Source organism: Rhinatrema bivittatum, chromosome 5 (assembly GCF_901001135.1).
Source record: "Rhinatrema bivittatum chromosome 5, aRhiBiv1.1, whole genome shotgun sequence".
Taxonomy (NCBI): domain Eukaryota; kingdom Metazoa; phylum Chordata; class Amphibia; order Gymnophiona; family Rhinatrematidae; genus Rhinatrema; species Rhinatrema bivittatum.
In genome coordinates, this window is record NC_042619.1 from 252,786,612 (window position 1) to 252,801,173 (window position 14,562).

Here is a 14,562-nt window from a genome sequence, read left to right on the forward strand (position 1 = left end):
CATAAGACTGCATCCACTGGTGCCCACATGCCCACAGTGGTGACGGTGCCTGTAGAGCTCATAGCACTTTCACACTCACCAATTATGGATTACTTCAAGGGCACCAAACGAAGCTGCACCCAGGGCTTCAACGGCGCTTGACCGAATCTTGATCAACTGGACAGTATATAGCGCCGTCCCAGGTGCCACAGGCACCTGCGGACCTCAACAACCCGGCAGCACTGATAGAGACCCCAGTGCCCAAAGGCATCAATGGACCTCTGGTACCAAGGATGGCAGGGGCACCTGCAGACAATCTCTGCAGCCCTAACACGGTCCTGACATGCCTTATCAGTGCCCAGAGGAACTGATGTCTGCCAGTGCCATCAACTCTTCCCCTTGGCTCACCTATCCATCCGAGGACGTTGACGCTGCGAGCTTGAGGCTGTCCCTCACCAGCGGCTATGGCAGACTATAGACTCGCCAGTGCTCACTGAGACCGATGGTGCACAAATCACGGCGGGGCCTCCAATGCCCCCTGATCCCAGAGGCTTCGGGCCCCGAGATCATTGGCATCCATGGTGCTCGATAATAGGCCAGTGTTGGGACAGCACAATGCCCCTCAGAGCCTCAAGGGCACCAGACCACTGTGCATGTATGCCTCAGCATACCAGGGTGCCTTGAGTAAATGGCGACCCCGGTGCTCGATCCATTAAAGGCCAAAATCCCTGTCGCTCGAGGGCTTCAGTGACACTCGAGGATGACCAGGGCACTCAGTGGTGATCCCAGCAACTCGTTGGTCGTGCTCGACATTGTCGAGAGTGACAACGAATGGCATCGGTGGCCAAACCGCTCGATGGTCTCCAAGGCGGCCCCGCAACTCGACAGTGGTCGCAGCATTGAGGCTACGCACCTCGATGGCATCTAGGGCACCGATGGGGGACCATGATGCTTGATGGCAGACCTGGTCTCCAATAGAGGTCGGTACCACTACTCCGCCACATTGGGGCCCAAGGCGCTCAATGACTTTGGTGCATCAAGACTCCACATCCACATATATCTTTAGCATAGAAGGCCCTTACGGCATCGAGGGCAGTCATGCACCCCCCGATGGCGTCGAGGGTGACCATGGTGGCCCTCAATGGCAGTCCTGGTCCCTGACGCTGTCCTGACATTGATGCATTAGATCAACTGTGCACTAGTCACAGATGTGCATGGGCAACTCTTTCTGGGCAAGGCACCGAAGGTGCAGCAGCAAGCTGCTTGCCCAGACTCCTGCTCACTCTCTCTCACAAGTAGACTGCACTGCCATACCGGCAAGCAGGAGGGGAGGCTATGTCATCCAGGACTCTTGCCCATGGAGACTAATTCCTTTGAATGTGGGGGAGGATGAGCTCTCCCCCCCCCCCCCCACAGGAACAGTGTGGTCCTCGATCTCTGCACTGTCTGAACCTCCATCACTGCTATTCGATCGGTGAAACGATTGTGGAGCTCCTGGCTGGGTAGAACACATGTGAGTCCCCAGCGGCCTACACGGATCACCCTCGGACTGCATTTGGTCAGTCCTGCCAGGACCTGACAATGGTACAAAAACAGAGACAGCAAGGAGACGACACAGATACTAAACTGCAGGTACAGAATATATAGGTATGAAAATTGGTTACCTGCTAATTTTCGTTCCTGTAATACCACAGATCAGTCCACAGAAATGGGTTGTGTATCCCTACCAGCAGATGGAGTCAGAGAGCAAAAACTTTGGGCTCTGCCATATATACAAGAGTGCCACCTGCAGTCCCTCAGTATTGTTTTGTACCCAAGCCCATGCTAACAGAACTAGAGAACGAAGGGTAGCAACCAACCAAAAACCCCGATTACCACTTAGCCCCGTGAAAAACCAAACCGAATCAACTGCTAACAACTGCTCCATCCATCATATCTGCAAAAAAAGGAGCTTCGTGAAAAACATAGCCAAATTCTAGCCAAGACAGTCTTTCGGTATCTGAAGAAAGGGGTGGGCCTCTGGACTGATCTGTGGTATTACAGGAACGAAAATTACCAGGTAAGAACCAATTTTCATTTCCTGAACATACCCAGATCAGTTCAGAGAAGTGGAATGTACCCAAGCCACTCTACACTGGGCGGGAACCCGAAAGACCCGCACGAAGCACACTCTCACCGAAGGATGAATCATCGGAAGCTTTAATGTCCAGTCGATAATGCTTAGTGAAAGTGTGAAGAGAAGACCACACAGCCGCCCTACAGATCTCCTGAGGCGACAGAAGCTGACACTCTGCCCAGGAAGTAGCCTGGGCCCTAGTGGAATGAGCTCTGAGACCCCGAGGAACTTGACGTCCTCGGGCTATGTATGCCGAGCAAATGGCTTTTTTAATCCAACGCGATATGGTCGCCTTGGACGCTTTGTCCCCTTCCTTTGGGCCACCAAAGAGAATGAACAAATGGTCGAATGTCGGAAGTAATTGGTAACGTCCAGATAACGCAATAAGGCGTTCCGTAGATCCAAAAGATGAAGGTCTCTGTCCTGAGAAGAATCTCGAGACCAATGTGGAAACCCTGGTAGCTCCACCGTCTGATTTACGTAAAGGCCGAAATCACCTTAGGGATGAAAGACAGAACCGTGCGCAAAGACACCCGATCGTCGTAAATCTGAAGGAACGGATCCCGACACAACAGTGCCTGTAATTCTGAGATCCGATGAGCTGAGCAAATGGCCACCAAAAACACCGCCTTCAAAGTCAGATCTTTCAGGGAAGTCCTGCGGATAGACTCGAAAGGGGCGTCACACAGCACCCGTAGCACCAGATTCAAGCTCCAATCCAGACACACTGAGCAGCTGGGAGGCCGCAAATGCTTGACCCCCTTAAGAAACTGAGCAATATCCGGATGCGCTGCAAGTGAACCACCATTAACTCGTCCCCTCAAGGCACCCAGATTCGCAACTTTGACACAAAGTGAATTGAATGCTAATCCCTTAGCGAGATCCTGCTGCAGAAAGTCAAGCACCCAAGGGACATAGACTGCTAATGGATCGCAGGAACGCTGACGACACCATGTCTCAAAAAGCTTCCAGACTCTCACACAGGCCATAGAGGTGGCCGGAAGTATCGCTTGCAGCCGAGTGGAAATGACCTGTTTGGAAAAACCCTTCAAGCGTAAACGTCGCCTCTCAAAAGCCAAGCCGCGAGAGAGAAGTGATCCTACCGATCCGAAAATATGGGCCCCTGGTGGAGCAGATGAGCCAGCTGCAATGGGCCCTCTAGAGCCATGCTCACCAGATCCGCGAAACACGGGCGACGTTGCCACTCTGGTGCCACCAGGACCACTCTTCCTGGGTGAAGTTCTATGCGACGGAGAAGTCGACCTATGAGGGGCCAGGGAGGGAAGGCATACAGGAGAATTCCCGTGGGCCAGGGACACACGAGAGCGTCGATGCCCACCGAACCCTGCTCTCGTCGACGGCTGAAGAAACGTCCTGTCTTCGCATTCGCCCACGTTGGCATCAGATCCAACTGAGGTGCTCCCCATCTGGCGCAAACGTTTCGAGAGACAGCTCCCACTCTTCTGGATAGAGTTGCTGTCTGCTGAGAAAATCTGCCTGCATGTTCTCCACCCCTGCGACATGAGAAGCGGCAATGCCCCTGAGATGACGCTCCGCCCAGGCGAACAGAAGTCGCGCCTCTAGCGCCACCGTGGGGCTTCTTGTCCCGCCTTGCCAGTTGATATACGCCACCGTCGTCGCATTGTTGGAGAATACTCGCACCATTCTGCCCTGGATCCAGGGTAGGAATGCTTGTAGGGCCAGACGTACCGCTCTTGTCTCGAGTCGATTTATGGACCAGGTTCCTTCCGTCGTCGACCAGAGACCTTGGGCGGACTTGTCTGCACACACCGCTCCCCAACTGGAAAGGCTGGCATCGGCGGAGATTATCAGCCAATTCGGACGGTCCAAATCCACCCCTACACCCCCGTTCTAGATTGTCACGCGAAAGCCACCACGACAGACTGACTCTGGAAGCAGCGACATTGGCAGGTGGAATTGCTCAGACACCGGGCTCCAACGAGACAAAAGCGCACATTGTAACGGTCGTAAGTTCACGAACGCCCATGGAACCAAATCCAAGGTGGAAGCCATGGAGCCCAGGACCTGAAGATGATGCCATACTGTGGGATTGCTCCTCCGAAGAAGGGAATGGATCTGGTCTTGTAATTTTGTTACTTGATCTGCCCCCAGAAACACTTTGCCTTGCAAGGTATCGAATTGCGCTCCCAGGTATCAGCTCTTGGGTGGGCTCCAAGTGACTCTTTTGTACATTGATTACCCACCCGAGCAACTGTAACGTGAACATCACCATGTGCACCGATCTCTCGCATTCCTCCTGAGACTTTGCACGAATCAACCAGTCGTCCAGGTACGGGTGGACCAAGATCCCCTCCTTTCGAAGGAAGGCCGCTACCACTACCATCACCATGGTGAATGTTCGAGGAGCTGTTGTGAGACCAAATGGGAGGGCTCAAAATTGAAAGTGCTGTCCCAAGACATTGAAGCGCAGAAATCTCTGGTGACTCAGCCGGATTGGTATATGCAGATACGCCTCCGTGAAGTCCAAGGATGCTAGAAACTCCCCTTTCTGAACCGCAGCCATCACTGTTCTCAGTGTTTCCATACAAAAACGAGGAATCAGCAGGCAACGGTTCACCTTCTGCAGATCGAGGATGGGCCAAAATGTGCCCTCTTTTTGGGAACCACAAAGTAAACAGTACCGTCCTCGTCCCCTCTGAGCCTCCGGAACTGGGACAATAGCTTTGAGCTCGAGAAGTCATTGCAGAGTCACCTGGACCGCTTTGCGCTTGCTGCTTGAGGCCACGCGGGACTCCACAAACACCTCCCGGACCGGACGCAAGAATTCCAGCACGTAGCCTTCTCTGATCACCTCTAAGACCCAGCGGTCTGAGGTAATTCTTGCCCATTCTGTGTAAAAATTGGATAATCTGCCTCAAACAGCTTCGACGGAATGGGTGCTCCTGGCTTCATTGGAAGGGTTTACTGTTTCCTGCACTGAGTTGCCTCGAGTCTCTACTGGAGCGGCAACCCCCGCGAAAGGACTGCTGGCGCCCCGGAGTTGGTTTAGAAGCAGCCGGTGTAGTTTATCTGCCAGCTCTATAGCGGCGAGAATCCCGAAAACGAGCTCAAGGAGGAAAAACCTTCTTAGAGGATCTCCTATCTTCTGGCAACCTATTGCCCTTGGATTCTGCAAGCAGCTTCACCAGCTGATCAAGATCCTCCCGAAACAGGAGCTTGCTCTTAAAAGGCAGATTGCAAAGCTGGGATTTTTAGGACAAATCCGCTGCCCAATTCCTCAGCCAGAGGAGTCGCTGCGCCGATACCATGGACGCCATGCTCCTCCTGAGGTCCGTACCAGATCATACAGGGCATCCGCCACATAGCGATGCCCACCTCCAAGCGGGCGGACTGCAGCATCCTGCTGCCTCCAGTCCTGGAAGCAGACTCCTGAACCCAACACAGACATGCCCTCTGCATTAGGCTAGCGCAGACCGCCGCCCAAAGCGGAAACTTCAACGACCCGCTTCAACTGGATCTCCAGCTTCGGGTCCTGCATGTCTTTCAGGGTGGCTGCCTCCGCAACCGGGATAGTGGTCTTCTTAGTGACCGCGACGTCCACCTTCAGAATTTTTAGCAGGTCTAAAACTTCAGACAGGGGATATAGCTTCGCCACAGCCCTGCATCAGGAGCCTCCCACTCCCGGGTCACCAGTTTGCGGACTTTCTTAGACAGAGGAAAGGAAGTTGTGGGCCCCCCTAATGCCGTCGAGGACTGGATTAACACCCTCATTGTCGGATTCATCCTGTGAAATCTTAAGCCCAGGAGCTGGGGAATAAGTTGCCGTAGCTCATCCCGTTTGAAGAGGCGGACCACGCTGGGATAGTCTCCCTCCGGCGGAGGGCTATCAGGTTCATCCTGATAGTCAGTATCCACATCTGCCTGATCTGGCAGTGAATCCGGATCTGCCCCCATGTCTGCCCCCGAGGCTTGCGCCGATCCTGACCAGGCATCGGATCCCGTGGTCCCCAGGAACTGAACTCCCCGGGGCGAGGCTGTTCCGAAGGGCGTGGACGGGGTTCCGCACCCTGACCCCTTTTCTCAGTCGGGTCCGGGCCTCTTAATTGCCGAGTGCTTCCTAGCAAGGAAGGCTTGGTGCATGAGGAGAATAAATTCTGGGGAAAACCCCTCCGGGTCCCCATCCCCTTCCAGGGAATCGACTGGAGTCGCATCGCCAGCTCCTCCCGTGGGGGGTCCTTCCCCACTGGGGCTAAAACAGGAGAATCCATCTCCTGCAATCTGAGGCGCGGGGCCGCCGGTTCCTCCCCGCCGGAAGGGACAACCAGCCCTCAAGAGCCCTCTATACCCGGGGAACAAGATGTGCATAAGGAGGCCGCATCCAGCGCCAGACCGCGTGTGCCACACGCAAGGCAGGCCAGCGAGTTTGAGTGCGGCCCCATTCACAAAGCATGCTGCCTCGTGATTCGAGGGGGAGAAGTGAAGGCTGCGATTACCACGAGCCACTTGCTGCCGCGACACGGGAAAAATTTCAACCAGGCCGTGAAAAAAAACAGAGCCTGCAAAAACTGTGCACAGCCGAGCAGCTGGAAAGAAAATGAAAGGCAGTCTGTCCCCGGCCAAATTGCCTCAGCCACACTGTGGAGAAACGCCGAAAAAATGGCCCAAACTTAAAACTCACCCCTTCCCTTCACAGGCAACCCGGAGCCCCGGGAGCTGAGGGAAAAATGCTGACAGGCTCCCAGAACGGCCACCGAGGACCCAGTCCCTCCCTGCACAGGCTCCTTACCTCAGCCCCGAAGGCAGCCTTTTTTTTTTTTTTTTGGTAAAACTTTACTTAAGCACAGAGGAAGCTCTTGCAGGGGGCAAGGGAGCAGCTGTAGCAGCCTCGGTGGTGAGTAACCAGGAGCCCCTGGTAGTCACACACCGAACTGTGGCGGGCGAAACCCTGCCAGAGATGTCCAATCCCCCGGACGCCCAGCTTCCACTGAGGGATGGCCCACGAAGGTGCCTAACACCTCAGGAAGCGACCGCAACTAAAGAAAAAATAAAATCTATCTAACCAAATAAAAACTCAAACTAAAGACTGCAGGAGTGCATCTCTACCATCTGCTGGAGTCAGAGAAATACAGAAGGACTGCAAGGTGGCAGTCTTGTATATGGCAGTGCCCAAAGTTTTTGCTCTCTGACTCCATCTGCTGGTAGGGATACACAATCCACTTCTCTGAACTGATCTGGGTATGTTCAGGAAATATATAATTTTTAAAAATAAGGTACAGAAATAGACTCTGCCAGATTGCATAGCAACTAAGGCCTGCCATGCAGCTGGCAGACAGAGGGAAAAGGAAAAGAAATAAAACTACCATAAGGTAAAGGGAAGAAAACAGCTGCAGCTCTAGAAAAAAAATCACTTACAAAAATTGTGAGGAGAGAGCAAGGTTGAATACCGTGAGACACATGGCTCCCGCAACCACACAGCTCCACAGAAAAGAAAGACTGAGGGACTTCTCCTAGGGGGCAGGGTGATGACTAGAGCTGCACATGCCCAGTAGGGCATGTTTGAAAGTTCTAGATTCTTTTGAGATCAAAGTTCTGTGCCGGGCTCCATCCAATATCATCACCCATGGTTGAGGACTACCATCTTGCTTGTCCTTTGAGAAAAACGTTTCTCTTAGCTTGTTATATAGAATACTGGCAGGCTGAGGAAGCATGGGATCCTATATAGGGAGAAATCAGCAAACTTGTTAAATCTCTGTCTCCATTAGCTGGTTAGGAGGCATAATCCATGCGTCTGGACTGGTCTGGCTAGACTCAAGGAAAGGAAAAGATCAAGCAAGAATTTCTCTTTTGAGAGAATGTAATTTTACTGGACAGATAGTCTTATATAAGTGTTCCTGCTGAGTGATAATATATGTTTCACCACCACCATAGGAAGTGAAATTACACAATTTGCTAGCAAAGATGGAATTGAATACATTAAAAAATAATTTTAAAAAAGTTTTGGAGGATTAAAGATCTCTGTTGGTATGGTGAAGTAGATACACTGAGGAAAGATGCTGGTGCAGGGACTTACGCTGTATACCATATTTGGGGCTGGGAAATGTTTTTCACCTCCTCTAGGATTACCATTAGGAGAGAGCAAGCCTTCACTCACACTATATAGGAATAAGGGTGTATGCCAATGGGCAGTCTTACCAGAAGGTCGCTGTGTGGGATGGACAGCAGGAGCTTGATGAAGGTCTGCAGCGCATTGTCAAGGGCATCATCGCCATAGAGACGGAAGACTCCAAAGTTTACGTAACTTCCACTAAGTGCAGCCTTCAGCATGGAGAAGCAAATAGAAATCCCCTTGAGTTTTAGTGCATAGAGTTGCTCCTTTGGAACCTCTCCTAGTGTTAAGATACGATTGCCTGCACAAAACAGAGAGAGTCTCACTATCCTAGCAGCTGCCTATGTGAGGCTCTAGATGTTCAGTCTGCCCGTGCTATCATCATGGACACTGTGCTAAAATTCTTAGCTGACCTGAAAATCTCAGAGAATGTAAATTATCTTTAGGCTGGAGCTTTCATCACCAAAAGACTTAGTACCAAGTATAAAGAATAAAATCCAAGAATGAAGGCTCTGGCCCAAAGACCCTGGTATTACTGAGAACAAAGATTGAAACTCAGAATTCCTGCAGGTTAAATCCAGCAACCTCCACACGCCAGCATAGGTGGCTTTGGTGAACAACGGTTTAGTGCTGCACCACTGCTCATGACAAAAACACCTGAATAATAACATACAGGTCAATACAGTAAAGTGCGGCCGCGGTTACCCTGCTCCTAACCCGCTTTCTACCCACTTTTCGGCCGCGTTAGCCCTTCCTGCGATACACAATCCCCTTTAACCTACTCTTACCGCGGGGCAGCCCCCGGGAGGCAGGGGAGCCGCAGTGCATCTCCGGAGGAGGGCTGCAAGAGTAAGTTACACTTCACATGTCACTTTTCTCCTTTTTCGCTTTCGTTGCTTCGGGAGGAGGGTAGAGAGGACTGGGCTGCCCCTTTTTCGCTCACCGGCCAGCTTTCGTTGCTTCGGGAGGAGGGTAGAGAGGACTGGCAATCCCGAGCATAGGAGAACAGAGCGTAGGAGAACCGTCCACTTCCTGTCATTTCAAATGTCATTTGAAATGACAGGTACCAGCGCACCCAGGTTACTGTATAGGCGCTGTATAGCGCTCTATACAGTAAAATGGATTGCGCGGGCCTAACCCTTCTCGGACGCGGCTTGCATAAGAAAATTATTACTTACCTGCTAATTTTCGTTCCTGTAGTACCATGGATCAGTCCAGACCGTGGGTTATGTCCCCAATCCAGCAGATGGAGTCAGCCCAAAGCTTTGAGGGGGCGTCACCATAAGTACTACTACCCCCTCTGCAGGAGTTCAGTATAGAGTATATCAAAGCCCGAGTAAACAGAAACCCCCGGATTGGATCAAGTTTAAACAAGACGGCAACAATACGCCGCTGAATCTAAATAGAGAAACTGGAACCGTCCCACCAACGGGTGGGAGGTCACGAGCATAGCGTGTCAACCTCCAAGAGAACGGTGACAAACAGTGAAAACTGGAAACACGGGAAAACAACAGCAGTAAAGACACTACTGGAACATGAGGAACAGCTGAGCAGAATCAGCACCCCAATACAGCTGAGCAGGAGTAGAACCCAAATGCGGTGGGCATCTGGACTGATCCATGGTACTACAGGAACGAAAATTAGCAGGTAAGTAATAATTTTCTTTTCCCTGTACGTACCAGGATCAGTCCAGACCGTGGGATGTACCCAAGCTTCCCTAACCCGGGTGGGGTCCTGCGAGGCCTGCTCGTAGAACCTGTTCGCCAAAATGTCCATGGACGGACGAGGCGAGATGTAGTCTATAGTGTCTTGAGAACGTGTGCAACGATTTCCAGGTGGCCGCTCTACAGATTTCTTGCGAAGAGACCGAGCGGCTCTCCGCCCAGGAGGCCGCCTGAGAGCGTGTAGAATGTGCTACAATGCCGGGTGGGGGAGTCCGCCCCACCCCAATGTAGGAAGTGGCAATGCCGGCCTTCAGCCATCAGGCAATGGTCGTCTTCGAGGCCTGAGATCCCTTCCGGGGACCGGACCAAAGGACGAAGAGATGGTCAGAAGTCCGGAAATCATTCGTAGCCTCCAGGTAGAGACGCAGAGTGCGCTTGACGTCAAGGAGACGGAGAGACCGCGGCTCAGACGAAGGGAAAGACGGAAGTTCCACCGTCTGATTCACATGGAACGCAGACACCACCTTCGGAAGGAAGGAGGGCACAGTGCGAAGTGAAACTCCCGAATCGGAGAACCGGAGATAAGGCTCTCTACACGACAGGGCCTGCAGCTCCGAAATGCGTCGAGTGGAGCAGATGGCCATCAGGAACACAGTCTTGAGAGTGAGATCCTTGATCGTCGCATTCCGCAGCGGTTCAAACGGAGGTCCCGACATGGCACGTAGTACCAGATTGAGACTCCAAGAGGGACAAGGGTCCCGCAATGGGGGTCGCAAGTGCTTGACCCCCTTGAGAAAACGGACGATGTCCGGGTGTTGTAACAGAGATCCTCCGTCACGCAGGAGGGAGCCAAGAGCGGCCACTTGAACCCGAAGTGAGTTGTAAGCAAGCCCCTTGTCCACCCCCGCTTGCAGGAACTGGAGGATCTGAGGGACAGACGCCTCCGTGGGTCTCGTGTTCAGGCCGGTACACCACAGCTCGAACACCTTCCAGACTCGTACATAGGCCACCGACGTCGAAGGCTTCCGAGAACGCAGCAGCGTTGACACTACCGCCTCCGGGTATCCCCGTCGCCGAAGGCGGCGCCTCTCAAAAGCCAGGCCGCAAGACAGAAGAGTTCTGCCTGGTCGAAAAATACCGGTCCCTGGTGGAGGAGGCGGGGAAGATGTCCCAGACGGATGGGTCCGTCGATTACCAGGTGGAGGAGGTCCGCAAACCAAGGTCGCCTTGGCCACTCTGGCGCGACGAAGATTACAGTCCCCTGATGGGCCTCTATCCGGCGTAGTAGTCTTCCCACCAGCGGCCACGGGGGAAACGCGTATAGGAGCAGATCGGCCGGCCACGGGAGCGCGAGAGCATCGACGCCCTCCGCCCCCCGCTCTCTCCGGCGACTGAAGAAACGAGGAGCCTTGGTGTTTTGGGCGGACGCCATGAGATCCAGGTGGGGGGATCCCCACCGCCGGACGAGCAGCTGCATCGCCTCGTCGGAGAGGGACCACTCTCCGGGATCCAGAAGCTGGCGACTGAGGAAATCCGCCTGGACGTTGTCCACGCCCGCGATGTGCGAGGCCGCCAGACGGCCCAGATGCCGTTCCGCCCACTGCATCAGCATCGCTGCCTCGAGCGCGACCTGCGGACTGCGAGTGCCGCCCTGTCGGTTGATGTAGGCCACCGTCGTCGCGTTGTCCGATAAGATTCTGACTTCCCGATTCCGAAGGAGTGGCAGGAAGTGGAGAAGCGCCAGTCTGACCGCTCTGGTCTCCAAACGATTGATGGACCACTTCGACTCCTCCGCGGACCACGTCCCCTGCGTGGCGCTGCGGTCGCAGACTGCTCCCCAGCCTACGAGACTGGCGTCGGTGGTTACCACTACCCAATTTGGTAGATCGAGGGACATGCCGCGAGCCAGATTCTCCGGAACCATCCACCAGGCCAAGCTGCTCCTGGCAAACTGGGGCAGCGGGAGTATCACCTGGTAGTCCTGCGAGAGTGGTTTCCAACGGGATAGAAGTGCTCTTTGCAGAGGCCGGAGGTGCGCAAATGCCCAAGGAACCATGTCGATGGTGGAACCCATCACCCCCAGGAGCTGCAGATAGTCCCAGGAGGTGGGAGCTGGTAATGCAGAGAACCGCTGTATGTGCTCCCGCAGGGCGTGCGCCTTGTCCTGACGTAGAAAAACCGCGCCCAGACGGGTGTCGAAGGTCGCCCCCAAGAAATCCAAGCGCTGCGAGGGCACGAGGGAGCTCTTGGAGAAGTTCACCACCCATCCCAGGGACTGCAGAAACTCTATCACCCTGGCCACTGCAGCTTGTCCATGCCGAAAAGACTTCGCGCGGATGAGCCAATCGTCCAGATAGGGGTAAACTAGAATACCCTCCTTCCGAAGGGCAGCCGCCACGACTACCATGATCTTGGTGAAGGTGCGCGGGGCTGTTGCCAATCCGAACGGAAGCGCCACAAACTGGAAATGCTGATCCAGAATCTTGAACCGTAGAAGACGATGATGCTCCCGGCGAATGGGGATGTGAAGGTAGGCCTCCGTCAGGTCCAAGGAGGCCAGGAACTCTCCTCGATGTACCGCCGCAATCACTGAACGCAGCGTTTCCATGCGGAACCGGACCACCCGAAGGGATTTGTTGACTTCCTTCAAGTCCAGTATGGGGCGGAAGGAACCGTCTTTCTTCGGTACCACGAAGTAGATGGAATAATGGCCCGAGCCCACCTCCCCGGAGGGTACGGGCACAATGGCGCCTATCTCCCACAGTCTGTCCAGCGCCAACTGCACCGCCCTTCGCTTGAGGGCCGAGCCGCAGGGGGAGAAGATGAACCGTCCCTTCGGAGCGCGGACAAACTCCAACGCGTAGCCGTGTCCTATGGTGTCCAAGACCCACTGATCCGAGGTGATCCGCGCCCACTCCTCGTAGAAGAACGCCAGCCGCCCCCCAATCCTGGGGACGGCAGAGTGGGCGAGCTGAACATCATTGAGAGGACTTGGGAGAAGGTTGTCCCGCCGTGGAAGCGGGACGCGCGGGGCGGCGCCCGCGAAAGGAGCGTGACCAGGGCTGTGACCTGGAGGCAGAGGACCGAGGCGCCGCCGGTCTGTAATTCCTGTAATGCCTTTGCGCCCTGGCTCTGGTCCGAGAGGACGAAAAGGCCCTGGTGGAGCGATATCTGTCTTCTGGCAGGCGATGGACCGCGTTTTCCCCCAGAGACTTGATGATCTGGTCCAGATCCTCCCCGAACAGGAACTTACCCCTGAATGGCAGGGAACCCAGACTCGACTTGGAGGACGTGTCCGCCGCCCAGTTGCGTAGCCAGAGGAGTCGACGTGCCGCCACCACCGAGGCCATGGAGCGGGCGAGGACCCTAAAAAGATCATAGGAGGCGTCAGCCCCGTACGCCACCGCAGCTTCCAGCCTATCCGCCTGGGCGGCCTCCTCGGGTGGCAACACCTGAGAAGTGAGCAGTAGCTGCACCCAGAGAAGACTGGCCCCACTGGGCAAGCGAGCTGCACATCGCCGCCCGCAGCCCCACTGCGGAGACCTCGAAGACCTCGAAGATCCAACTTGCGATCCTGCGTATCCCTTAACGCCGCTCCACCCGTCACCGGTATGGTCGTCCTCTTCGTGACCGCCGACACCGCGGAGTCCACCCTGGGTACCAGAAAATCTTCCGGCAGCGGGTACAGCCTCTCCATGGCGCGGCTGCCCTTTAGAGCAGCTTCCGGGGCATCCCATTCCCTGGTGAGAAGCTGCAGGAACGACTCGTGAATGGGAAAAGCCCGAGCCCTCGGACGAAGAGCTGCCAGAACCGGATCCCCCTTCTTTGAGGAAGTGACGACAGCGGGCGCAACGGGCGCTGGCGGGTCCGGCGGGGGATCGAGGTCCAACCCCTGAATGATTTGCGGATTAGGTCATCCAGCTCTTCCCGCTGGAAAAGGCGCAGCGTGCGCAGATCCTCTCCCTCTGAAGTGGAGTCCCCTTGTCCCGAAGCTGCCGGGTCCGACCCAGGGGAAACTGGGGCCGACCCAGTTCCCCCCGAGCCCACAGGGAGCCGGGCGTGGACGGGGAGCTGTGGGGCCCCCACGCCCGCAGGAGCGGGGGGGGCCGGATAGAGGGACGAAGGTCGCGGTAGCTTGGGTGGCGGCGGTCCCGCGGGAGCAGCCAGGTCCTGCAGGTAAGCTGTGTGCATCAGCCGGATAAACTCCGGGGAAAACCCCGGCCTACTCGGGGGGACCTCCGCGGGTGGGGGCCCCGGGGGACCCTGCCCCTGCGGGTCTTCCTCCGGATCTGTCTCCGGTAGTAAGTTCGGGGGAGAGCCCTCTAAGGCTTCCCCGTCCCCCAGCGCTGCCTGAGCTCCTTCAGGACGCAGCGCATGCAAAATGGCCGCCGTTCCTGCCAGGAATGGTGGAGGGGCCGGCCCACGCCGCCCGGGCAAGGCTGCCAGAGGGGAAAGATGAGTGAGGGACCGAGACGTGCCTTCCCCCCCGGGAGGCACCGAGCACAGATTCCCTCCCTCGAAACGCGCGATCCAGGCTCGCCGCAGGCCGAGCAACGCGACGGCCGTGGCATCGAATCGCGAGCAAAAACAGTCCCCGGCAGCCAAAAACACCCTGGTAACCTCGGGGGGGGGGGGGGGGGGGGGGGCCGCGAGACGGAGCGCCGCTGCGGGGGGGCCCGGATGGCCTGCACTACCCGCCGAAGAAAAAGCGGCGC

The 14,562-nt window shown here is 55.4% G+C and overlaps 1 protein-coding gene across 3 annotated transcripts in view; it reads right to left on the bottom strand.

Annotated features, from left to right (window-relative positions):
• The window catches only part of XPO7 (exportin 7), a 314,334-nt gene that overhangs the window by 72,149 nt on the left and 227,623 nt on the right, over positions 1 to 14,562 (bottom strand). For all 3 annotated transcript variants that reach the window (XR_003857049.1, XM_029603861.1, XM_029603860.1), the window contains one exon: positions 8,270 to 8,484. Coding sequence is in view for 2 of the 3 variants with exons in the window: in XM_029603861.1 (XP_029459721.1) it covers positions 8,270 to 8,484 (215 nt within the window). In the remaining variant the exon portion in view is untranslated. The remainder of the gene's footprint in view (positions 1 to 8,269; positions 8,485 to 14,562) is intronic.